This window comes from Rhinatrema bivittatum, chromosome 6, assembly GCF_901001135.1.
Source record: "Rhinatrema bivittatum chromosome 6, aRhiBiv1.1, whole genome shotgun sequence".
Lineage (NCBI taxonomy): Eukaryota > Metazoa > Chordata > Amphibia > Gymnophiona > Rhinatrematidae > Rhinatrema > Rhinatrema bivittatum.
In genome coordinates this window covers 836,850-861,722 of record NC_042620.1, presented here as the reverse complement: position 1 = coordinate 861,722, position 24,873 = coordinate 836,850, and the positions used below count along the sequence as shown (strand labels likewise).

The 24,873-nt window shown below is 45.8% G+C and overlaps 1 protein-coding gene across 1 annotated transcript in view; it reads left to right on the top strand.

Moving 5' to 3' along the window:
• LOC115093339 (unconventional myosin-X-like) overlaps window positions 1–24,873 on the top strand; it is a 556,890-nt gene that overhangs the window by 343,118 nt on the left and 188,899 nt on the right. Inside the window, exons 33-34 of the mRNA XM_029604967.1 lie at window positions 8,342–8,499; window positions 15,999–16,122. Coding sequence (XP_029460827.1) covers window positions 8,342–8,499; window positions 15,999–16,122 — 282 coding nt within the window. The remainder of the gene's footprint in view (window positions 1–8,341; window positions 8,500–15,998; window positions 16,123–24,873) is intronic.

Below are 24,873 nucleotides of genomic sequence, written 5' to 3'. Positions count from 1 at the left end.
TTGGCATGCCTTCGATTTGCTCACAAACTGAAGAACAGAGCAGTCAGAGTGATGTCAGACAACGCCACCACGGTGGCATACATCAACCGTCAGGGCGGAACCAGAAGCCGACAAGTATCTCTGTAGATCGCCCCACTGATGGTTTGGGCAGAGGCGAATCTTCAGGACATCTCCGCCGTCCACATTGCCGGGAAGGACAACACCACGGCAGACTTCCTCAGCAGAGAACGTCTAAATCCGGGAGAGTGGCAGCTGTCACCCACAGCCTTCCAGATGATTGTGGATCACTGGGGAATTCCGGACATGGATTTACTGGCGGACAAGTCCAATGCTCAAGTACCCAGATACTTCAGCCGCAAGCGCGATCCGTTCTCCCACGGAATCGATGCCCTGGTTCAGCCGTGGCCTCCAGGGACTCTGCTATACGCCTTTCCTCCGTGGCCTCTGCTGGGCGCCATCATCCACAAGATTCAGACACACCGGGGCCTAGTTCTTCTAGTGGCACCAGATTGGCCAAGAAGACCCTGGTACGCGGACATGAGAAGACTACTGGCAGGGGAGCCCCTTCCCCTGCCTCCTCTCCGGGACCTTCTACGTCAGGGTCCCATCCTCCACGAGGATCCAGCTCAATTCTCTCTTACGGTCTGGCCATTGAGAGGGCTAGACTGAAGAAAAGAGGTAACTCGGAGCCCGTGATAGATACACTCCTCCGAGCTCGCAAGTTTTCCACATCCCTCACCTATGTAAGAATCTGGAGAATATTTGAAGCATGGTGCGACACTCATGGCACCAATCCACATTCGACCACAATCCCTGTTGTGTTGGATTTCCTGCAGGATGGACTTCAGAAGGATCTCTCCCTCAGCTCCATCAAGGTTCAGGTGGCTGCGCTGTCTTGCTATGGCCCCAGGAGGGATGGCAAGACCATCGCCAAGCACCCAGATGTTTCTCGCTTCCTGCAAGGAGTCAAGCATATTCGTCCGCCACTGAAGTGGCCTGTGCCCTTATGGAACCTCAACCTTGTTTTGGATTTCCTCGCAGGATCCACCTTCAGACCCCTTCGGGGCCTGTCTCTCCGTTCTCTAACCTTGAAGATGGTGTTCTTGTTGGCTGTATGTTCAGCACGCCGCATATCAGAGCTACAGGCACTGTCCTGTCGGGATCCGTTTCTCCGAATCACTCCTGAGGCTATCCATCTTCGCACGGTTCCCTCCTTTCTACCGAAAGTGGTTTCACAATTTCATCTTAACCAAACCATATCCTTGCCTACTACGGCGGGTTTGAAGAAATCTAAAGAAGAAGGGCGTTTATTGCACCATCTCGACATTGGCAGATTACTGCCCAGATATCTGGAAGTGACACAAGAACTACGAAAGACGGACCATCTGTTCGTCCTGCACAGCGGGAAGAAGCAAGGTGAAGCGGCCTCGCGGCCCACCATTGCCCGCTGGATTAAAGAAGTTATCAGAGCAGCTTATGTGGAGGCTGGGAAGTCTCCGCCTCTACAAGTCAAGGCTCATTCTACCAGAGCACAAGCGGCATCCTGGGCGGAATCCAGAATGCTGTCGCCTGCAGAAATATGTAAAGCGGCGACATGGTCCTCCCTCCATACCTTCTCCAGATTCTACCGTCTGGATGTCCAGGCCAGGGAGGACTCAGCATTTGTGAGGGCGGTACTACATGGTCCTCAGGCAGCCTCCCGCCCAGGCTGGGAGTAAAGCTTTTGTACATCCCATTCGTTCTGAGTCCATCTGGCTACACGCCAGGAAATGTTGAGATTACTTACCTGACAATCTCCTTTTCCTTAGTGTAGACAGATGGACTCAGCATCCCGCCCAGCTGCCTGTGTACATGGGTTTAACCGATTCAAGGTAAGCCATGTCATCTGTTTCCATAAGAGCGTACACTCTACCAGCTGTCAACGCCTTCCGGTTGGGAATGCTGGCGGTCTCCAGCTACTATCAATCGGTCAGGGGAATCCTGTTTCACTTTTCACTGAGCGTCAGTACACACATCCATAACAGCTTTTGCAAGGAAGATTACTAAGTTGCTACGCTTCCTGTGGGGGTATTTATACCCCGTGCTGACGTCAGATCCGTCTCCAACTGCTAGCACGCGGATACTATACCCATTCGTTCTGAGTACATCTGTCTACACTAAGGAAAAGGAGATTATCAGGTAAGTAATCTCAACATTTGTTATTCGCGAAGGTGTCAATGATCTTAAGTTTGCGTATGAATTTGAAAAGGTCTACTCAAGTCTGAAAAGCACTATACTCAGGTGTAGAAACAAATGATAAACCTTTTTTAAAATACTGATTTCTTCTTCTCTCAAAAATCTCTTTTTGACAAATTTATGATCCTATTATCACATTCTACCATGTGGTTTGATAATGTTGGTTGTAGAAGACTTTCCCTCTTCCCCTCCCTCTGTAAGTCCCTCTCCCTCTTCCTCTGTGGAATGGGTTCTCCCATTTGTCTACCTGTACTTCCTGATTTAGCGAGTCCCTTCTCCATAATTTCCCTAAATGCATTACTTGTTCATTTTTTGAAAAGACATTGGGTTGTTGAATGTTATGTGATGGTGAAGGCTCAGCTGGCAAGGCCGAGTTTGCCACCCTCTCCCCGAAGGGCACCTAATCTCAATAAACAAAAAATATACGTTGCCTATCTCTTCCCCTCCCACTAACCCTCCTCACTCCCAGGTCTTGTCTATGTTTTAAAATCTAATTCTCGGGCCCCCCTCCTTCACTTCACCCCAACCCTTACCCTCACCTCCTCACTGTACTTTATATTTAGATTTGTCTTCAGCCTGGACATCTTATTGCAATCTGAGCCCAGCATTTCTGCTGTCACTAGGCAATTTTAATGGAAACATACAAGTGCTATGTTGGAAGCCTGTGCTTCCATCATAGCAACATAAAAGCATGAAGGAAGAAAAAGACCGTATGGGCCCGTCCAGTCTGCTTATCTGCCCAATTAATTTAGCATCATCCCTCAGAGATCCTCTGTATTTATCCCATGCTTTCTTGAATTCAGATATATATTTTGTCTGCAACACCTCCACTAGGAGGCCGTTCCATGCATCTACCACACTTTCTGAAAATAAATATTTCCTAAGATTACTCCTGAGTCTACCCCCTTTGACCCTCATCTCATGACCTTTTGTTCTAGAGCAGGGATGGAAAACTCCAGTCCTTGAGTACCACAAACAGGCCAGGTTTTCAGGATATCCACAATGACTATGCATGAGCTAGATTTGCATACAATGGAGGCAGTGCATGCAAATCTTTATCATGCATATTCATTGTAGATATCCTGAATACCTGGTCTGTTTGTGGCACTCGAAGGCTGGAGTTCACCATCCCTATTCTAGAGCCTCCTTTCTATTGAAAAAGGCTCACTTCCTGTACATGGAAACCTTTGAGATATTTGAATGTCTCTATCATATCTCCCCTATCTCACTTTTCTTCCTGGGTGTACATGTATTCCAAGTGAGGTCTCACCAGGGACCTATACAGAGGCAATATCAGCTCCCTTTTTCTGCTGACCATTCCTTTCCCTATGCAGCCAAACATTTTTCTGGTTTCTACTGTTCCTTTAACCACCTGTTTGGCCACCTTAAACTCATCAGATACAATCACCCCCAGATCCCATACCTCCTTTGTTTAAAAGAATTTCACCTTCAATACAGTACCTTCCCTTTGAGTTTTTGCAACCTAAATGAATTATGCTGCATTTTTTAGTATTAAATCTTAGTTGTCAGACCTTAGACCATTCCTCAAGCTTCACTAGATCCCTCCTCGTGTTTTCCACTCTTTCCTGGCTGTCCACTTTGTTACAGATAGATCTGTGAGTAGTATGTTTTAATTCCTTGGCCCACGGTAGGCAATTTTAATACATTTTTAATTAAATTTATTTCAGTTTCATTTTGTTTAATATGTATGATTTGTTTTTGATGTTTTATTATGATGTTTTATCAGTTGCATATTAAATTGTTTGAATTTGTTGTACACCGCACCGACCAGGGATTCCCTGCATGAACAATTAATAAGATGAATTGCAAGTGCCAAGATTTACTTCTCTAGACGCATCAAGCCATCTTTGACATATTGCTACACATAAGAACAATTGTATAACAATAAATACAAAAGAGAGAAAAATTGAGCCCCTAATGCAGCCATTTAGGCGAAACCCGGTCAGAGTCGGGCATTTTGTCTTAGAATAAAAATAAAAGGCTTCCTTCCATGGGATACGGTCTTGCTTCTGTTTTGTTTTCATTTTCAGAGGTCCCTGATGTCCTGGTCTTCAGATGTCCCTGATGCCTTTTTCTTTAGATGTCCCTAGTTCCTAGCTCTGGATTCAAGCCTTGCCTCGCCCGCCGGACCTCACCTCCAGTTGACCTTCCTGGGAGTAAATCCGTATCTGATCCGGTGTCCATTTCCTGTCAATGCAGTCCTCTTCCAGCTGGATCCTTCTTTGAGCGCTGCCCGGATGCCTGCTTTTTCCTGAGCCTCAGTCCTGCACATGTCCCACTTTCTGCATGGTCCGTGACCAGCCTCTTCAGGTTGAGTAGGACACGCAGTGGGACAGGGTGGTCCATGACCAGCCCATGGGGGGGCTGTGTAGGGCACCCTGAGGGGCAGTGCCTGCCTAAGTCTCTAAGTATCCTCATCTCATCCGAGTCTCCAAGTCTCCTTGTCTTGTTTCAAGTTCCATTTCCATCGCCTGTCCTTGACCTCTGTCCGTCCTGTCGCATCTGCCGTTTCCAGGCGGCAGGTTCGAAAGGGCTATCGAGTAGCCGGAGGGCTACCCCAGAGACCAGATTTTCGTTGTTGGGTCTCTTCTGGTGCGTTCAAGTTCGGCAGAGGTCAGGGCTCCTGGTCTTCAGACTGTCTGCCCGAGCTTGGACACGTCTTGCCCACCTCGGTGCTTCCTCGGAGCTCCTCTGCAGTCGCTCCGTGGTCCAAGGGCACACTAATCTCCCCAGAATTGGGACCGCTCCCTAGCGCTCCCACAACAGATTGCAAAGGCCATGTGTCCGTTGAGTGTGTTCCTGTGTCAGGCCCACGTTTTGGACTTCCAAGAGTTCCAGATCCAAGGAATTTTTCTTCTCAATTTTTTTTTGTGTCTCCAAGTTTTGTGAACCTTCTCGACCTGCAGGAGGTGCCTGCCATTGTTCCAGGGACCATCCCTGTTCTTTCCACTGCAATGTTGGCTCATCTTCCTGTGTTACATATGACCTGCAGGAGATGCCTGCACCCAGGTTTCCACATCCAGTACGAAGTCCATCTTAATCGCCAAGTATCATCGAGCTTCAGTGTGCGATCGTGTCTTTCCTTTGACCTGCAGGAGACACCTGCACCCACTTGTGAGCCACGAACCTTCCTTCGGAAGCACTTGTAAGAACTAGGTATATAATTTTTTTCACGACCTGCAGGAGGCACCTGCACCCAGGTTTGATGCCTTCCATGTTTGCCTAAGCATGTGGCTTTTCTTTTTGCCAAGGCTTCTACATTTCATGACTTTCAAGATGTGCCCTGTGTACTTCATCACTTCAGTCCCTCCATCAAGGAATTACATCTCCAGTTCGTCGAACCCTCCAAGTCTCAGAAAAGCAGACTTGAGGAGGGGGTCCTTTGAGGAGGGGGTGTTGTTGCAATTCTGCTCGCGGGCCTTGCCGCGAGCAGCCTCTCACCTCTGTAGCCTGCCGCCCCGATGCCGTCTTTTGCGGCCTGGAGGCCGCTGCCTGTCTTCCGCAGCGGTCAGAGCCACCACCGCTCGGCCTGGAGGCTGCCAATGTCATCCTCTTCCCTGCGCTGACAGGGCTACCACCCCCAGCTTCCTCTTGGTGGCCCAGTGGCTACCGCCATCGTCCCTCCAGCGGCCTGGGAGCCGCCGACACCGGGACCTGCCTTGCTGCCTAGTGCCTAGTGCTTCTCCTTCTTCGCGGCATGGATGCTGCTCTCCATGGTCCTGTCTCCTAGGCATGCGGCCGCGCCTCTTCTGCTTATTTAAAGGGTCCATGGCACTGATTGATGATGTCATCCGGGCGTCTCCACTTCTGCCCTATTTAAGGGCCCTTCACCAGTCCTCCAGCGCCTTCGCAAGGAGCTGCCTGCTCCTGGATTCTCCGCTGTTCCAGCTCTTCATTCCAGGAGACTCCGAAGTTCATCTCTGCTTCTTCAAGGCACTCTGTTCTTCGTGGAATTTCCCTTGTCTTCATCTGTGGTTCCTGATCCTTCGTCTCCATATTCATTTGTACTTCCTGGTTTCTCGTCGGATCCTGTGTCCTCTTCCATCTTGTCTTCAGATGTTCCAGTCTCCGGATATTCCTAGTCCTGTTGTTCCCAGTCCAGTAGTACCTGATGTTCCAAGCTCCATACTCCAGATGTTCCTGATGTCTTCATTTACAGAGGTCCCTGATGTCCTGGTCTTCAGATGTCCCTGATGCCTTTGTCTTTAGATGTCCCTAGTTCCTAGCTCTGGATTCAAGCCTTGCCTTGCCCGCCAGACCTCACCTCCAGTCGACCTTCCTGGGAGTAAATCCATATCTGATCCGGTGTCCATTTCCGGTCACTGGAGTCCTCTTCCAACTGGATCCTTCTTCGAGTGCTGCCCAGATCCCTCCTTTGTTCTGAGCCTCAGTCCTGTGCATGTCCCGCTCTCCGCGTGGTCCATGTCCAGCCTCTTCAGGTTGTGTAGGGCGTGCAGTGGGACAGGGTGGTCGGTGACCAGCCCATGGGGGGCTGTGTAGGGCACCCTGAGGGGCAGTGCCTGCCTAAATCTCCAAGTATCCTCGTCTTGTCCAAGTCTCCAAGTATCCTTGTCTCGTCCAAATCTCCAAGTCTCCTTGTCTTGTTCCAGTTCCATCGCCTGTCCTCGACCTCTGACTGTCCTGTCGCAACTGCTGTTTCCAGGCAGCAGGTCTGAAAGGGCTATCGAGTGGCTGGAGGGCTACCCCAGACACCAGCATTGCGTTGTTGGGTCTCTTCTGGTGCGTTCAGGTTTGGCAGAGGTCAGAGCTCCTGGTCTTCAGTCTGTCTGCCCAAGCTTGGACACGTCTTGCCTGCCTCGGTGATTTCTCGAATCACCTCTGCAGTCGCTCCATGGTCCAAGGGCACACTAACCTCCCCGGAATTGGGATCGCTTCCCCAACAATAACTAAAGGTGTCAGGATGTGTGAAGATGCCATTCATAAAATTCAGCATATCAGCAAATGCAGAATCAAAGGGAGGTGACTGTTCTAACCAAAGTCAATACACAAGAAACAGTAGGGCAGAAAACAATCTCAAGTGTTTTAAAGTCCTCTTCACATCCATTGTATATGTATTAATTCCTTGGTGAGTGTGTTTTATATAGATTCTTAATCATTTCTTGTGTATTAATCACTGTGTAGTTTTATGTGTATAGTTAATTGCTTCCTATTATTTTGCCATCAGAATTATTTTGCCACCAGAATCATGCTGTCTCCCAGCAGCTAAAAAACTCTATTTTTGTACCTTTATATCTTTGTGATGTTTTTCATGCCTTATGTTGTCCTGTTATTTGAATATTGTATTATCTATTGTATATCTTGATTTTGGGTCTCTCCCGAGACAGTTCTCTGTATGAAACATGGTCCGTGTTGGGGGACTGTGTAACTCTGTCACCTATTTGGAATTATCTTGATAATACATCTGAGAATTATGATTAAAAGATATTCTAAGTCTGCAAATACATGGACACTTGAAATTGTTCTCTACCCTACTGCTTCTTGTGCTGTTAGAGAGTAACAAGGCTGCTTCCCTGGAAGTTACATCAGCAGGAGTGGAAAAGCAAAAATCATTGAAAAAGAAAGAACTTTATGGACAATGCAGAGCTAAGACTTACAGAAAGTGAAAAGGTGCTGAGCTGTACATTTAGGGTTCAAAAACCCAGAGGAAGCAATACATGATGGGGGAGAGGCACTAGTAATTAGGGTGCACACTACAAAAATGTTTCTCTTGTTTTGCATTTTTTTTGTTTTGTTTGATGTTTATTTGAAATGATTTAAACATCAAAAGAAACCGGAAAAAATATAAAAGAAAACAAATAAAAGAAAAAGAAAACAAAGGGCTGGGTTTCCCCTCCCACCACCAAAATAAAAAAATGTAGCCCCCCCCCCCCCCCCTTGACTCATTTTTCCCTTTCCATGGAATCTCCAAAGTCTAAATGGGGGAAAAGGTTAAATCCGCAGTCTCTCCTGCTCCCCTGGGTTGATCACACTTCAACCTTATATCAGAAGCCTGTGACCTAGAACGGGGCTGCATGTTCTGTGCATTGTCAGTGGGGCTCATGTGAAACTCTTCCTTTGCTTGCAGGTTACTGGAATCTCATCGTGCATGGGAGGAAACACTCCTACCGGCTCTATACCAAGCTTCTGAATGAGGCAATGAGATGGGCCTCAGCCATTCAAGGGGTCATCGATAACAAGATTCCCATAGAAACACCCACGCAACAACTTATTCGGGACATCAAGGTAGACTGCACTGGAACTTTTCTTCTTTCCTATTTATTTTATTTATTTAAAAAGTTTTTATATACCGCGAATTAGCCAGGGTCTGGCTGTCTAGGCGGTTTACAGCAAACACACACAATTTAAAATGTAAAACAAACATAGTACATTTAAACCAAATTGTCAATTAAATAAGTGTTCATAATAAAAGGCAATACAATCTAAATAAAATACAAATAATAATAATTAAAATTAAATTAAAGTAAAGTAAAAAATTAAAATTAAAATAAATTCTACCTATTTATTAAATTAAACCAAAAACATAATATAGAATAAATATGACATCAGTATTGCAGTAAATTATTATGGTCAGAAACTTGACTTATAGTTGTAGTAAAAACAAAATGTTTATTGACTCTTATTATGATTATTCTTTGGGTTATGTAATCAGTATTGGTTCAGTTATCTGGGGTTGTGAGCATACTTAAATAGGTAAGTTTTTAAATGTTTTTTCAATTCTCCAGTGTTTTGAGTTAATCTGATATAATCTGATATAGAGTTCCAGAGCCGCGGGCCTGCCATTGAAAAGGCTCTTTCCTGTGTTTTTTACCGAGGGTACTTCTAATATACACTTATCCAAAGAACGTAGTTGTCTTGATGGCTTATAAATTCTGAGTAAGGAACAAAGCCATACGGAATTTGCATTATATAATACATCGTGAATTATTGATAAGATTTTGTAGGAGATTCAATAAGATATTGGGAGTCAATGAAGTTGTTGTGAGATTGGTGATATGTGATCTCTGCGTGTTAAGTTATATAAGATACGTGCTGTAGAGTTTTGAATAAGTTGAAGTGGTCGAATGGTGGAATTGGGGAGTCCTAAATACAGTGCGTTACATTAATCTAAACTTGACAATATCAGTGCCTGAACTACAGATCGAAAGTCTGATGGAAACAGTAGAGGTTTCAGATTCTTCAACATATGGAGTTTGAAAAATGATTTTTTAACTATTGCAGATATGTTATTTGTCATTGTTAGTTTTGAGTCTATGATGGTACCTATGTTTTTTGCATGTGGTTTGATTGGTATTGGGGTATCCTCAAAGATAAAATTATTTGGAGGCTGGAATATATAATCAGGAACAGATGATAAAAAGATGAGTTATGCTTTTGAAGCATTTAATTTCAATCTGTTATGTGACATCCATATCTTTATTGTTGAGAGATATAATTGCAAAAGTGAGAAAGTTTGTGACCAGGAATTAGTATACGGCACTATAAATTGTATGTCATCTGCATATCTGTGTGAAGCCTGACCAGGGATGCAAGAGCCATTCCTTAATACAAAATGAGGTGACCAATCAGCGGAAAGAAAGAGTGGTGATTATAGAGCTTTGTTATTTCAAGAAAGAGAAATCAATTTTTAGGGACAGTCATGCAAAAGCTAGGGTTTATTTATTTGTATCTCCAAGTTTATAATGTTAAGTCCCATAGCAAAGTGGAAAAAGTGGTAATCATTATGGTGTGGGGATGTGAATCGTGTGCCCGATCGTTTTAACGATCGGGTTCGGCTGGGAGGGGGTGGGGGGGAAATCTGATCGTTAGAGATGTGAATTGGGATCGGTTCCGATTCCAATTCACATCACTAATTTTTTTTTAGTGAGGCCCGCGCCGATAAAAAAAAAAAAAAACAAAAAAAAACCAACCCCACCCGACCCTTTAAAATTACCCCCTTAGCCTCCCCCACTCTCCTGACCCCCCCAAAACCTTTTACACATACCTGGTGGTCCAGGGGGGCCGCGGGCAGCGATCTCCCGATCCCAGGCCATCAGCTGCTCTAAAAAAAAAATGGTGCCGATGGCCCTTTGCCCTTACCATGTGACAGGGCAAAGGTAGCGCCGGCGTCATTTTGAATACTGGCAATACGGCCCGAGTGCAGGAGGTCGCTCCCGGACCCCCACTGGACTTTTGGCAAGTCTTGTGGGGGTCAGGAGGCCCCCCCAAGCTGGCCAAAAGTCCCTGGGGGTCCAGCGGGGGTCCGGGAGCGACCTCCTGCACTCGGGCCGTATTGCCAGTATTCAAAATGGCGCCGGCGCTACCTTTGCCCTGTCACATGGTAAGGGCAAAGGGCCATCGGCGCCATTTTTTTTAGCGCAGCTGATGGCCTGGGAATGGGAGATAGCTGCTCGTGGCCCCCCTGGACCACCAGGTATGTGTAAAAAGTTTTTTTGGGGGGGGTCGGGAGAGTGGGGGAGGCTAAGGGGGTAATTTTAAAGGGTCGGGTGGGGGTTTTTTTTATTGGGCCATCGGCGCCATTTATATTAGTGGCAGCCAAAATGGCGCCGATGGCCCGAGAGCGGGAGATCGCGCCGGGACCCCCCCCCCCCACTGGACCAACAGGTAATTTAAAGCATTTTAGGGGGGTTCGGGAGGGTGGGGGATTTGTTTTAAAGGGTCGGGATGGGTTTAGGGGTTGTTTTGGTGTGCCGGTTTTCCGCCCTCCCCCGATTTACGATTTTTCACGATAAATCGGGGTAATTTCTATTGTATCGCGACTCTAACGATTTTTGACGATGGAGAAGGTACAGAGAAGGGCTACCAAAATGATTAGAGAAATGGAACAGCTCCCCTATGAGGAAATGGTGAAGAGGTTAGGGCTGTTCAGCTTGGAGAAGAGATGGCTGAGGGGGGATATGATAGAGGTCTTTAGTTTAAATGTTTTATTGTATTTCAAACAAATTACAAACAAGAACGGCAGTGTGGGTCATACCCTGCACCCGCACCGCCGCAAGAACAGTATACAGCTGTACATACTGTGTCTTATAAATCCCCCCCCCCACCCCCCCACAGCAGGCCAGCAGTCCATTTAGTCCAGGTCACGTCCATGAATCATAGGTATCGCCAAATCAATCATTGAGAATTAAACTTCTGGAGCGATGTGGCAGCATCTGCAAGTAAGCATCCCAAATCTCCAAAAATTGCCGACGCCTCTGGGGCGTAAGTCGGGAATCCAGGTCTTCCATGCGCATGAGCTGATATGATAGAGGTCTTTAAGATCATGAGAGGTCTTGAACGAGTAGATGTGACTCGGTTATTTACACTTTCAAATAATATAAGGACTAGGGAGCATTCCATGAAGTTAGCAAATAGCACATTTAAGACTAATCAGAGAAAATTCTTTTTCACTCAATGCACAATAAAGCTCTGGAATTTGTTGCCAGAGGATGTGGTTAGTGCAGTTAGTGTAGCTGGGTTCAAAAAAGGTTTGGATAAGTTCTTGGAAGGAGAAGTCCATTAATGGCTACTAATCAAGTTAACTTAGGGAATAGCCACTGCTATTAATTTAATCAGTAGCATGGGTTCTTCTTAGTGTTTGGGTAATTGCCAGGTTCTTGTGGCCTGGATTGGCCACTGTTGGAAACAGGATGCTGCTGGGCTTGATGGACCCTTGGTCTGACACTGCATGGCAATTTCTTATGTTCTAAGAAGATCCCATGCTACTGCTGCTGTTAATAGCAGTGGCAATTTTCTAAGTCAACTTAATTAATAGCAGGTAATGGGCTTCTCCTCCAAGAACTTATCCAATCCTTTTTTAAACACAGCTACACTAACTGCTCTAACCACATCCCCTGGCAACAAATTCCAGAGTTTAATTGTGCATTGAGTGAAAAAGAACTTTCTCAGATTAGTCTTAATGTGCCTATTGCTAACTTCATGAAGTGCCCCCTAGTCCTTCTATTATCCGAAAGAGTAAATAACCGATTCACATTTACCTGTTCTAGATCTCTCGTGATTTTAAACACCTCTATCATATCCCCCCCTCAGCCATCTCTTCTCCAAGCTGAAAAGTCCTAACCTCTTCAGCCTTTCCTCATAGGGAAGCTGTTCCATCCCCTTTATCATTTTGGTTGCCCTTCTCTGTACCTTCTCCATCGCAATTATATCTTTTTTGAGATGCAACGACCAGAATTGTACACAGTATTCAAGATGGGGTCTCACCATGGAGCGATACAGAGGTATTATGACATTTTCCGTTTTATTCACCGTTCCCTTCCTAATAATTCCTAAAATTCTGTTTGCTTTTTTGACTGCCACAACACACTGAGCCAACGATTTCAATGTGTTATCCAGTATGACGCCTAGATCTCTTTCTTGGATGGTAGCTCCTAATATGGAACCTAACATTGTGTAACTATAGCAAGGGTTATTTTTCCCTATATGCAACACATTGCACTTAACCACATTAAATTTCATCTGCCATTTTGATGCCCAATTTTCTACTCTCGCAAGCTCCTCCTGTAATGTATCACAATCTTCTTGTGATTTAACTACTCTGAATAATTCTGTATCATCTTTAAATTTGATTAACTCACTCATTGAATTCCTTTCCAGATCATTTATAAATATAATGAAAAGCACCAGTCCTAGTACAGATCCCTGAGGCACTCCACTGCCCACGCCCTCCACTGACATAATTGTCCATTTAATCCTACTCTTTCCTGTTTAGGATTGTAATTGCTGCTCCATGCAAGTTACCCCCATGCCCTCTGTTTAGGATTGTAACTGCTGCTCCATGCAGGTGACCCCCTCACCTTCTGTTTAGTGTAATAACTGCTGTTCCATGCTGGTTACCCCTCACCTTCTGTTTAGTGTAATAACTGCTGTTCCATGCAGGTTACCTCCTCACCTTCCGTTTAGTGTAATAACTGCTGTTCCATGCAGGTTACCTCCTCACCTTCCGTTTAGTGTAATAACTGCTGTTCCATGCAGGTTACCTCCTCACCTTCCGTTTAGTGTAATAACTGCTGTTCCATGCAGGTTATATCTCACCTTCTGTTTAGTGTAATAACTGCTGCTCCATGCAGGTTACCCCTCACTTTCTGTTTAGGATTGTAACTGCTGCTCCACGCAGGTTACCCCTCACTTTTGTTTAGGATTGTAACTGCTGCTCCATGCAGGATACCTCTCACCTTCTGTTTAGTGTAATAACTGCTGTTCCATGCAGGTTACCTCCTCACCTTCTGTTTAGTGTAATAACTGCTGCTCCATGCAGGTTACCCCCTCACCTTCTGTTTAGGATTGTAACTGCTGCTCCATGCAGGTTACCCCTCACCCTCTGTTTAGTGTAATAACTGCTGCTCCATGCAGGTTACCCCCTCACCTTCTGTTTAGTGTAATAACTGCTGTTCCATGCAGGTTACCTCTCACCTTCTGTTTAGTGTAATAACTGCTGTTCCATGCAGGTTACCCCCTCACCTTCTGTTTAGTGTAATAACTGCTGTTCCATGCAGGTTACCCCTCACCTTCTGTTTAGTGTAATAACTGCTGTTCCATGCAGGTTACCCCCTCACTTTCTGTTTAGGATTGTAACTGCTGCTCCATGCAGGTTACCCCTCACCCTCTGTTTAGTGTAATAACTGCTGCTCCATGCAGGTTACCCCCTCACCTTCTGTTTAGTGTAATAACTGCTGTTCCATGCAGGTTACCTCTCACCTTCTGTTTAGTGTAATAACTGCTGTTCCATGCAGGTTACCCCCTCACCTTCTGTTTAGTGTAATAACTGCTGTTCCATGCAGGTTACCCCTCACCTTCTGTTTAGTGTAATAACTGCTGTTCCATGCAGGTTACCTCTCACCTTCTGTTTAGTGTAATAACTGCTGTTCCATGCAGGTTACCTCTCACCTTCGGTTTAGTGTAATAACTGCTGTTCCATGCAGGTTACCTCTCACCTTCTGTTTAGTGTAATAACTGCTGCTCCATGCAGGTTACCTCTCAGCTTCTGTTTAGTGTAATAACTGCTGTTCCATGCAGGTTACCTCTCACCTTCTGTTTAGTGTAATAACTGCTGTTCCATGCAGGTTACCTCTCACCTTCTGTTTAGTGTAATAACTGCTGCTCCATGCAGGTTACCTCTCACCTTCTGTTTAGTGTAATAACTGCTGTTCCATGCAGGTTACCTCTCACCTTCTGTTTAGTGTAATAACTGCTGTTCCATGCAGGTTACCTCCTCACCTTCTGTTTAGTGTAATAACTGCTGTTCCATGCAGGTTACCTCTCACCTTCTGTTTAGTGTAATAACTGCTGTTCCATGCAGGTTACCTCCTCACCTTCTGTTTAGTGTAATAACTGCTGTTCCATGCAGGTTACCTCTCACCTTCTGTTTAGTGTAATAACTGCTGTTCCATGCAGGTTACCTCCTCACCTTCTGTTTAGTGTAATAACTGCTGTTCCATGCAGGTTACCTCTCACCTTCTGTTTAGTGTAATAACTGCTGTTCCATGCAGGTTACCTCCTCACCTTCTGTTAGTGTAATAACTGCTGTTCCATACAGGTTACCCCCTCACCTTCTGTTTAGTGTAATAACTGCTGTTCCATGCAGGTTACCCCCTCACCTTCTGTTTAGTGTAATAACTGCTGTTCCATGCAGGTTACCTCTCAGCTTCTGTTTAGTGTAATAACTGCTGTTCCATGCAGGTTACCCCCTCACCTTCTGTTTAGTGTAATAACTGCTGTTCCATGCAGGTTACCCCCTCACCTTCTGTTTAGTGTAATAACTGCTGTTCCATGCAGGTTACCCCCTCACCTTCTGTTTAGTGTAATAACTGCTGCTCCATGCAGGTTACCCCCTCACCTTCTGTTTAGTGTAATAACTGCTGCTCCATGCAGGTTACCCCTCACTTTCTGTTTAGGATTGTAACTGCTGCTCCATGCAGGTTACCCCTCACTTTCTGTTTAGGATTGTAACTGCTGCTCCATGTAGGTTACCCCTCATGTCCCCTTTGAGGATTGTATGTGGATCTCTGCTCAAACCTAAAACTTCAGTCAGCTGTTCATGGTCTGCTATGACAGTGAACCAAATTATATCCAGCTAAATTCACTACAAGCTTAGCCCTTTAGGTTGTGGCAGAAAATCCACCTGTAAATGACTGGCTAAAATGAGTGAGTCACCTTTAAATCTGAAATTTTATTTCTGTATTTAGCTCACAGCTTACATTGATAGCTCAGTCAGGTACATTCAGGTACCACAGGCATTTCCTTTCCCTACTTGCTTACAGTCTAAATGGGTTATTTACTAAAGTTTTCTCCTTATCTGTATTTATGGAAGATAGGAGCCTAAATTTCTACTTGGGACAGCAGAGAGTGAAGTGCCTTGCCCAAGCTTAGAAGGAGCACAGTGAGATCTGAAGGGTGGCTTCCCTGGTGCTTAATCTGCTCCTCTGATCAGTGGCTGCTCCTCTACTTGTTATGCTATGTTGAACTAAACCCTACTTTAAAGAGTAAATCTTTCTGATCGCTGCTGTTTCTGTCAGTTAAGTAGCAGAGTGAGAGGCTTGAATTTCAGCTATTAATTCAATCTTGATGAACCATTTTGTTTACTTCTGTTTGTAGTGGATAAAGGGAGCCCCCTATAGTGCATATTTTACCATCTCCAAATAGTAGTGACTTCTGAGAGTCAATGCTTAATCATTGTTACATAACTTACTCATCAGTCACAACGTTCCTTTCTTCCTTTCTTTTAGGAAAGCAGCATGAATTGTGAGGCCGTGGAACAGATTTATAAGCGAAATCCAATCCTGAGATACACCCAGCATGCATTGCACTCACCTTTGTTGCCGCTGCCTTATGGAGATGTCTGTTCAAATTGTAAGTCTTCACAAACCACTTCTTTCCAGAGCAGGAGCAGACAAAATAGGTCATGCTGCTAGAATATGAGTGCCATCTATGTCACTGTGGGAGAGTCCCCGAGGCAGGCACTGGCAGAGGAAAGCTAGGTGGCACAGAAGAATCAGGAATGAAACTCCAAATCAACTTGCTCCAGATATCCCTTCCTCTCTCCATGCCTCCTGATCCTTTTTCCTCTCCCGCATGGGCATTCACCTCCTTCTTTCACCCGCTCTGCCAGCAGGAAGCGATTGGAATTATCCCTTGCTGTTTTGTTTTTTTCTGGTCCAGTTCTAGCTTGCACACTCAAAATCCGTATGCCAGCTGTTCTCACACAGACCAGCAGAGGTCTTCATTTGGGGAGGAGGCAGTAGGGAATTGAGAGAGCAGAGCCATTGTGCTGGAGAAAAGGGGAAGGAGGAGGGAGTGGCAGCACTGAGTGAGAAGGGAAAGAATAAAGAGGAGCCAAAGCATTAGCATTAGAGATAAAATTATCCTTTAATAGCTTGTTAAACTACTCTCCCCGTTATGTTCTCCAAGTTCCACACCCTGTTACATTGTCTCCAAGCTCCACACCCTGTTACAATGTCTCCAAGTTCCACACCCTGTTACAATGTCTCCAAGTTCCACACCCTGTTACAATGTCTCCAAGTTCCACACCCTGTTACAGTGTCTCCAAGTTCCACACCCTGTTACAGTGTCTCCAAGTTCCACACCCTGTTACAATGTCTCCAAGCTCCACACCCTGTTACAATGTCTCCAAGTTCCACACCCTGTTACAGTGTCTCTAAGCTCCACACCCTGTTACATTGTCTCTAAGCTCCACACCCTGTTACATTGTCTCCAAGCTCCACACCCTGTTACAATGTCTCCAAGTTCCACACCCTGTTACAATGTAACCCGCTTATCTCGTTCCATGTGAACCGAAGTGATTACACATGTTGAATGTCGGTATATAAAAGCAAATAAATAAATAAATAGCAGGGTTAATGGTATAGGGAGAAAGAGAGATTTGAAGTACTGGGCTGGAGGAAATCAGGTTGGGGGAGGAGCTGAACAGTAAAAGTCAGGAATATGTAGAGAACAGCAACGGTAACATGGAATAGGCTTAGTTTTTGGGTACTTGCCAGGTTCTTATGGCCTGGATTGGCCACTGTTGGAGACAGGATGCTGGGCTTGATGGACCCTTGGTCTGACCCAGTATGGCATGTTCTTATGTTCTTATGATGAATCAGAGTTGGGAGGGGAAAAGCAGAGACACTGGGTAGAATAGGGTAAGGTGAAAAAGCAGTAATGAGATGGTAGAGGCATGAGGAAAGGGGAGGAAGGGAAGAGGAGTAAAGAGAGGTTGGAGAGCAGGGGTGTGTGAGAAAGAAAGTGTGGTGGAAGTATGTGACTGAAGGAAGAGTAAAAATGGTGGAGTAGGGGTTGAGAGGCACCTGTTGTAGTGGAGTGGATATGGAAGGGGTGCAGGGGCAGCAGTGGCAGTGAGGTGGATGGGGAGGAGTAGAAATGGCAGTAGGGTAGGGGTGGAGAGTAGCCATAGCACTGGAGTAGATGTAGAGGGGAAGCCATGGCAATGGGATGGGAGTGGGGTAAATGTGGAAGGGAAAGAATGGTGGTGGAATGAAAGATTTATCTCTCCTTTTTGGGAGAACTGTTTGGGTATGCAGCAGGGCACTACACATCTCCTGGAGAAACACGGAGGTCCATATTTAGAAATAGGCAGCTAAGTAAGTTAGGTAGATAAGACTTTTGTGACTAACCTAGCAGGGATATCCAGTGGTGCACCAATGCCGCTGAATATACCTGAATACATTTAAAGTTAATCAACTACGTTATCTGACTATCTTTCGACCTGATCAACTGCAGGTCTAGAGTTAGCCAGATAAGTTTGAATATTGCTATTAACTGGCTAGCTCCTCCCAGTTACTTCCTTGGAAGTCGTCTTTTTATCTGGCTAGATTCCAGCTGCCATTAGCACATGGGAGACCTTTGAAAGTGCAAGCACCAGAGAGGGAGAAAGATTTTTATTCTCTTTCAAGAACTTAATGATCATTTCATCAGTTAGATCCCTGGCCCTCTTCAATCCTTTATCTTTTGCATGAGGTATTTCTGCAATTTTAGTATCCTTATTGAAATCTTCACTATTGTTCATGATTGTCTTTAAAAGGCCCTTGTTTACCCTGTGATCAAGTGGGGCAACCTCTCCTTGGATACCCTACCAATTTCTAATCTCTCAACTATCGGCAACATTTTATGGGCCAAATATTGATAGCACATTCAGTACGCAAAGCCCGTTAAGTAGGACTTATCTGGATATCTTTTAGCCGGTTAATATATGGGCGAGCAGTGGGCAGATCAGGGCAGCGCTACTTATCCAGTCAAGTTAATTGGATAAGTTAGAGCAGCCTAAGAGCTGGTCTAATGTAGCCGGATATAACTTCTCCGGCTAAGTAACGAGATATACGCGGATATTCAGCGGCATAGCCATACCATTGAATAACTCCAAGTTACTTACCTGGCCAGTGCTCAATATTGGGCCCTAGAAAAGGCGGTATATTCACAGCTAGATGCTTCTGGGTTTTAATGGCATCACTGTGGCGTCCATAAGAATCATAGCACTAAGATGTTGCTTTTGTCGGTAGCTAATCATTTCTTACAAAAATTGATTGTGGAAATGCAGTAATCGCTGAATTCCTTTATTTCCTCTGCCTTGATTCTCTGACACATCTGATATTATTAAAACACCTTTGGCAGTTTGGAATTGGAAGCTCTGTTTTTGCCTGGTTTGAATCTTTTTTTAAGTAACCGACAATAAATCTGTTTTAATAACAATTCCTGCACCTGGTCCATTATTGCAGCTGGTGTACCACAGGGTTTGGTTATATCCTCTGCTCTTTTCAATATTTACCGTTCAGTATTTGATCACCATGAGATAATGTTTCAACTCTCCAATCATGATATTCTCCTTCCTTTCCCTAAGCCAGTTTTGGATCAGGTCTGCGTTAGTCTATCTTTAGTTAATCATTTCTTGGTAAATCTAGTGAACGCTGAAGCAGCCTGTTTATCTAAAAAGGCCACTTACTTACTTGATTATAATATCCCTCATCTTTCCATCTTGGCACTCTTATTCCATTTAAGGAATCTGTTTGGATCCTGAATTTGGCAGTAGACTTCCCTTTAAGCTGCAGATCCAACAAATTATTTGTTCAGGATATTATAATGATGGCTGCTCTGTCATTTAAAATGGATACTGAACCCCTCTGACTTTCATACTATTATCCAAGCGTTTGTTTAACCACCTTAAATTATTGCAATTCCCTATTTTTTGGGCTACTCTGCTCCCACCTTAAAGCTGTACACGTTTTACAAATCTCCGCTGCCTACCTTGCTCTAGGCGGCCAGCCATGGGAGCATGTGATCCCTCTCTTACAGGAATTGCCAATTCAGCTACTTGTTTGTATTAAAATTCTGGTTTTACAGTAACATTTCAAGTTTAAATAAAAGGTAGTCTCCCTTATTTGGCAAATCTTTTGTATTATTATCTACCCCCTCTCATCATTGGCTGTGCCTGCTGTCAAACCCAGTCATCTATTGGAAAGTAGGCGGCAACTTTCTGGAATGCCCTGCCAATCATCATTTTGTAAATGATTAAAGGCCCTTTTTTTCTTATAAAATCCAGCGTACTTTTGTTCGCGCCTGGTGCAATTTTATAAAATCCGGCCCATAATTTCTATCCATAAGATTCCATGATACATTTTGTGTCCCGCAGGATTTTTATCATGCTTGATTCTATGCCATCTTTTACATACAGTTCCACCCCTCCACCACTTTGATCTGCCCTACCTCAGCAATATAATTTATATCCTGGTGTCACAGTGGTTATCCTCTTTACACCATGTTTGTGAAATACCTATCATATCTATATCCTCGAATAATGCAGTACATTCTAACAACAATCTTACTGTTCAGACTTCTGGCATTTGCTAACAGACATTTTGAAGTCTGTTTTTTTATTTGTGCTTTCATTTCTCTTTGTATTTACAACCTTCTTATTAGCAAATGATACAGGCAATGTAGCATCATTCACATCTGTGTGCTCTTTGGGGCGGATTTTAAAACCCCTGCGCGCGCCGGCGCGCCTATAGCCCCGGGACGCGCGTAAGTCCCGGGGCTTTCGAAACGGGGAGGGAGGGGGCGTGTCCGGGGGCGTGCCGTGGCATTTCGGGGGCGGGCCCGGGGAGTGGCGCCGGCCCGGGGGCGTGGTCGAGGCCTCCGTACCACGCCCCCGGGACCGGAGGATGGAGCGGGGCTGCCGGCGACGCGCGCAAAGTTAAGGGGGGGGGGTTTAGATAGGGCCGGGGGGTGGGTTAGGGAGGGGAAGGTGGGGGGAGGGCGAAGAAAAGTTCCCTCCGAGGCCGCTCCGAAATCGGAGCGGCCTCGGAGGGAACAGGCAGGCCGCGCTGGGCTCGGCGCACGCAGGTTGCACAAATGTGCACTCCCTTGCGCTCGCCGACCCCGGATTTTATAAGATACGCGCGGCTACACGCGTATCTTATAAAATCTGGTGTGCTTTTGTTCACGCCGGTGGCGCGAACAAAAGTACCGGCGCGCGTATTGTTTTAAAATCCGCTCCTGTGTCTACAGCCGTCTGGGCTTCTTCAGCCTTAACCACAACCTCTCTAATGAAATGTTCTAACTTTCCTGTTTTGCAAGTAACTTTGATGCCTTCCTCCAAACCATGTGCTTCTGAGAGACTGTCAGCTTTCCTTCATAGTCTAGTTTAAAAGCTTCTCTAGTTACTTTTTAAAAGTTAGAGGCAGCCTGGTTCCACTCTGCTTATGGTGGAGCCTACCCCATCAGAATAGACTCTGCCTTCCCCAAAATGTTCCCCAGTTCCTAACAAATCTAAATCCTTCTTAGCTGCACTATTTTCTTATCCATGCATTGAGACTCTGGAGCTCTGCCTGCATCTGGGATCCTGCATGTGAAATGATGAGCATTTCTGAGAATGTAATCTTAGAGGTTCTGTTATACTGGTATTTTGTGGATCCTTGGTTCAGCTGATCAATATGAATTGATCAATTGATAGGCGGTTCAAAACAGGAAACAGTTCAGTTATGGATGAATTTAATATCACTTGTACACGAAGTTAAAACAGAACAGTCAGATGAGGAACAAATAATTAAAAACTTACGCCCCCTCCCAGGAGGTCTGGGTGGGGGTTAGGTATTGTCACAGCCAACTAAAGTCTACCCGCAGGTGTGCCCATGGAAAATTTCAAAATAAATGCATGTGCAAGTTTGCTCTGAAAATTGATGCAAAGCTCATGGGTAAAAAGTAAGTATGATCTTTTTCTTAATGTGGACAGCATGAATATTCCCCCTAATATATGTCAGTGAAAGAAAGGAGTAGATTGGTAAGGTTTTAAGAGTGAGAGGTGAAGCAGAGAAACATTTAAGGGAAGATGGAAAATACTAACCCAAACCAAACCAAATAAGCCTGATACTTCACTTTCAATGCATATAAAGCATAGCTCTCTGCTTCAACGGCAGGAGAGAAAGTCTGACACTTCACGCATATCCAGCATAGCTCTCTGCTTCAACGGCAGGGGAGAAAGTTTGACACTTCACACATATCCAGCATAGCTCTCTGCTTCAACGGCAGGAGAGAAAGTCTGACACTTATTTATTTATTTATTTATTTATTGTTTTTGTTATACCGAGTTTCATGATAGGCATCACATCAACCCGGTTTACAAATAACAAGGAGTGTAAAGCATAACGTAACGTAAAAAACAATATTTTCAATAAGAACCTTGAACTTTAAATACAGTGAATCAGAAAAAGGGAGAGGGAAAGTTACAAAAAACAAGGAAAATAAACTTGGGATGGAAGGGGAGAAATTGAACAGCACAATATTTACATTTCAGCCTATTGATACATTAGAATAGCAAGTGAAAAAATAAGACTATGAAACGGTACATAGGTAATCAAATGAATAAATATGACACAGTTGTGAATGGTAATAGTATGATAAATATTCAGCAGGAATAGTATGATAAATATTCAGCAGGAATTCACGCATATCCAGCATAGCTCTCTGCTTCAACGGCAGGGGAGAAAGTTTGACACTTCACACATATCCAGCATAGCTCTCTGCTTCAACGGCAGGGGAGCAAGACTGATACTTCACTTTCAATGCAAAGCCAGCATGGCTTTCTGCTTCATCGGCAGGGGGAGAAAGTCTGACACTTCACGCATATCCAGCATAACACTCTGCTTCAACGGCAGGGGGAATGAAGAAATGTGGATCTATATTCAGGCAACAACCAACAAGGACTCAATTACATAGTCTGGATAAACAGATAAGCATGTGTATAGCTTACTTATTGCGGTGGTTAATACCCCTAACTAATTAAGCTATTTTACTTAGATGCAGTTCCAAGACTGCTCTCTACATTAATGGCGGGGGTGGAAGGGAAATTGAATAAAAAAGGTTACTAAGAGCCAAGAGTAACAGATAAGTATGAGAGAAAAAAAAAGTGCGAAAACTTGCTGGGCAGACTGGATGGGCCATTTGGTCTTCTGCTGTCATTTCTATGTTTCTATGTAATGGGCATAATGAATAAATGTATAGTATCTACTAAAGAAGGTGTTGGAGAAGGTTCATGGATTATCAGGGATACACATGGAAGAGAGAGTCACAGTATGTTATGGAGAGAGTCAATTAGTGGATCCTTGGGCCGGCTGATTAGAGACAAAGTCCAATAGTTGTTAATGAGCCGGGAGGCGGACCCAAGCTGGAGCGAATTGGTGAAGTCTTCGCCCTGGAAACCCGAGACCCCCCAGGAGAAGCCCGTAGGGGTCCGGGTCGCTGGGACTTAGGAGATCCGGTGATGTCTGTAGGTCGAGGCTGGCTGAGGATAGGAGAATCGTGAAGAAGTCCGAGGGTCGTGGCTGGCAGAAGGCAAGGAGAATCGCGAGGAAGTCTGAGGGTCGTGGCTGGCTGAAGACAAGGAGAATCGTGAGGAAGTCCGAGGATCATGGCTGGCTGAAGACAAGGCAAACCTGGAACCAGGGCTGGAATCAAGACCTGGCTGGATCAAGCAGAAACCGGAGCTGGAAGCAAGGCACGGCTGGATCAAGCAGGAACCAGAGCTGGGAGCAAGGCACGGCTGGAACAAGCAGGAACCGGAGTTGGGAGCAAGGCACGGCTGGAACAAGCAGGAACCGGAGCTGGAAGCAAGGCACGGCTGGAACAAGCAGGAACCGGAGCTGGAAGCAAGGCACGGCTGGATCAAGCAGGAACCGGAGCTGGAAGCAAGGCACGGCTGGAACAAGCAGGAACCGGAGCTGGAAGCAAGGCACGGCTGGAACAAGCAGGAACCGGAGCTGGAAGCAAGGCACGGCTGGAACAAGCAGGAACCGGAGCTGGAAGCAAGGCACGGCTGGAACAAGCAGGAACCGGAGCTGGAAGCAAGGCACGGCTGGATCAAGCAGGAACCGGAGCTGGAAGCAAGGCACGGCTGGAACAAGCAGGAACCGGAGCTGGAAGCAAGGCACGGTTGGAACAAGCAGGAACCGGAGCTGGAAGCAGGGCACGGCTGGAACAGGAACCGGAGCTGGAAGCAAGGCACGGCTGGAACAAGCAGGAATCGGAGCTGGAAGCAAGGCACGGCTGGAACAAGCAGGAACCGGAGCTGGAAGCAACTAAGCACTCAAAGGAGTGACCTCGTTGCAAAGGCAAGGTAAGGGAGGCAGACGCTGGTTTAAATAGCCAGCCGGCGTCAGACGTCAAAAACGGGGAGGTTCAGCACTTCCGGGTGCTGGACCTACAAAAGCTGTTCCTTCGCGCGCGCGTTCCCCAGTGGGGGGAGGAGTCAGGCACGGGCCTCAGTGGCATCTCCACGTGGGGAGAGCCGCTGCCACGCGGTCGGGTCGGCCCTGGGAGCTGCGGAACGCGGCGAGCGTGGGGGAGCCGGCGAAAAGGTAAGGACCTGGTCGCTAGCCTAGCAACCGGGACCGCAACAGTACCCCCCCCCCCCTTTATGCCCCCTCTTCAAGGGACTCGGCCTGTCAGGATGGTCTAGATGGAACTGCTGTAGGGAGGGTCTTGTCCAAAATATTGCGGGCAGGCTCCCACATATTGTCCTCGTTCCCACAACCCTCCCAGGCCAGCAAGTATTCCCAACGCCTGTTGGCAAATCGAGCATCAAGGACCTCTCGTACCTGAAATGTGGGATCCTCAGCTGCGGTGGTGGAACCGTCTTCGAGTGGCCTGGGATGAAATCTGGAAAGAATCACTGGTTTTAACAGGGAGACGTGGAAGACATCATGGATGCCTAGAGTGGTGGGAAGTCGTAGGCGATAGGAGACCAGACCTACCCTTTCTGCTACGTGAAAGGGGCCACAGAACTTGGGTGACAGTTTCTTGGAAGGTTGTCTCAAATGAATGTTTTTTGTACTAAGCCACACACGATCGCCCGGGAGAAAAGAAAATGCGGGTTTCCGGTGTTGATCATAGTAGCGCTTAGCAGTACGTGCGACTTTCTGAAGTCAGTGTTGAGTAGAGGTCCAAAGTTTACTCAGTTGGTCAGCGGTTAACTGAGCGGCAGGTGAGGAGGTGGGTACAGGCAAGGGTAATGGTGGCTTAAGCTGTTTACCATACACAATTTGGAAGGGCGACTTCCCTTTCGCCGTATGTATTTGATTATTATAGGCAAACTCT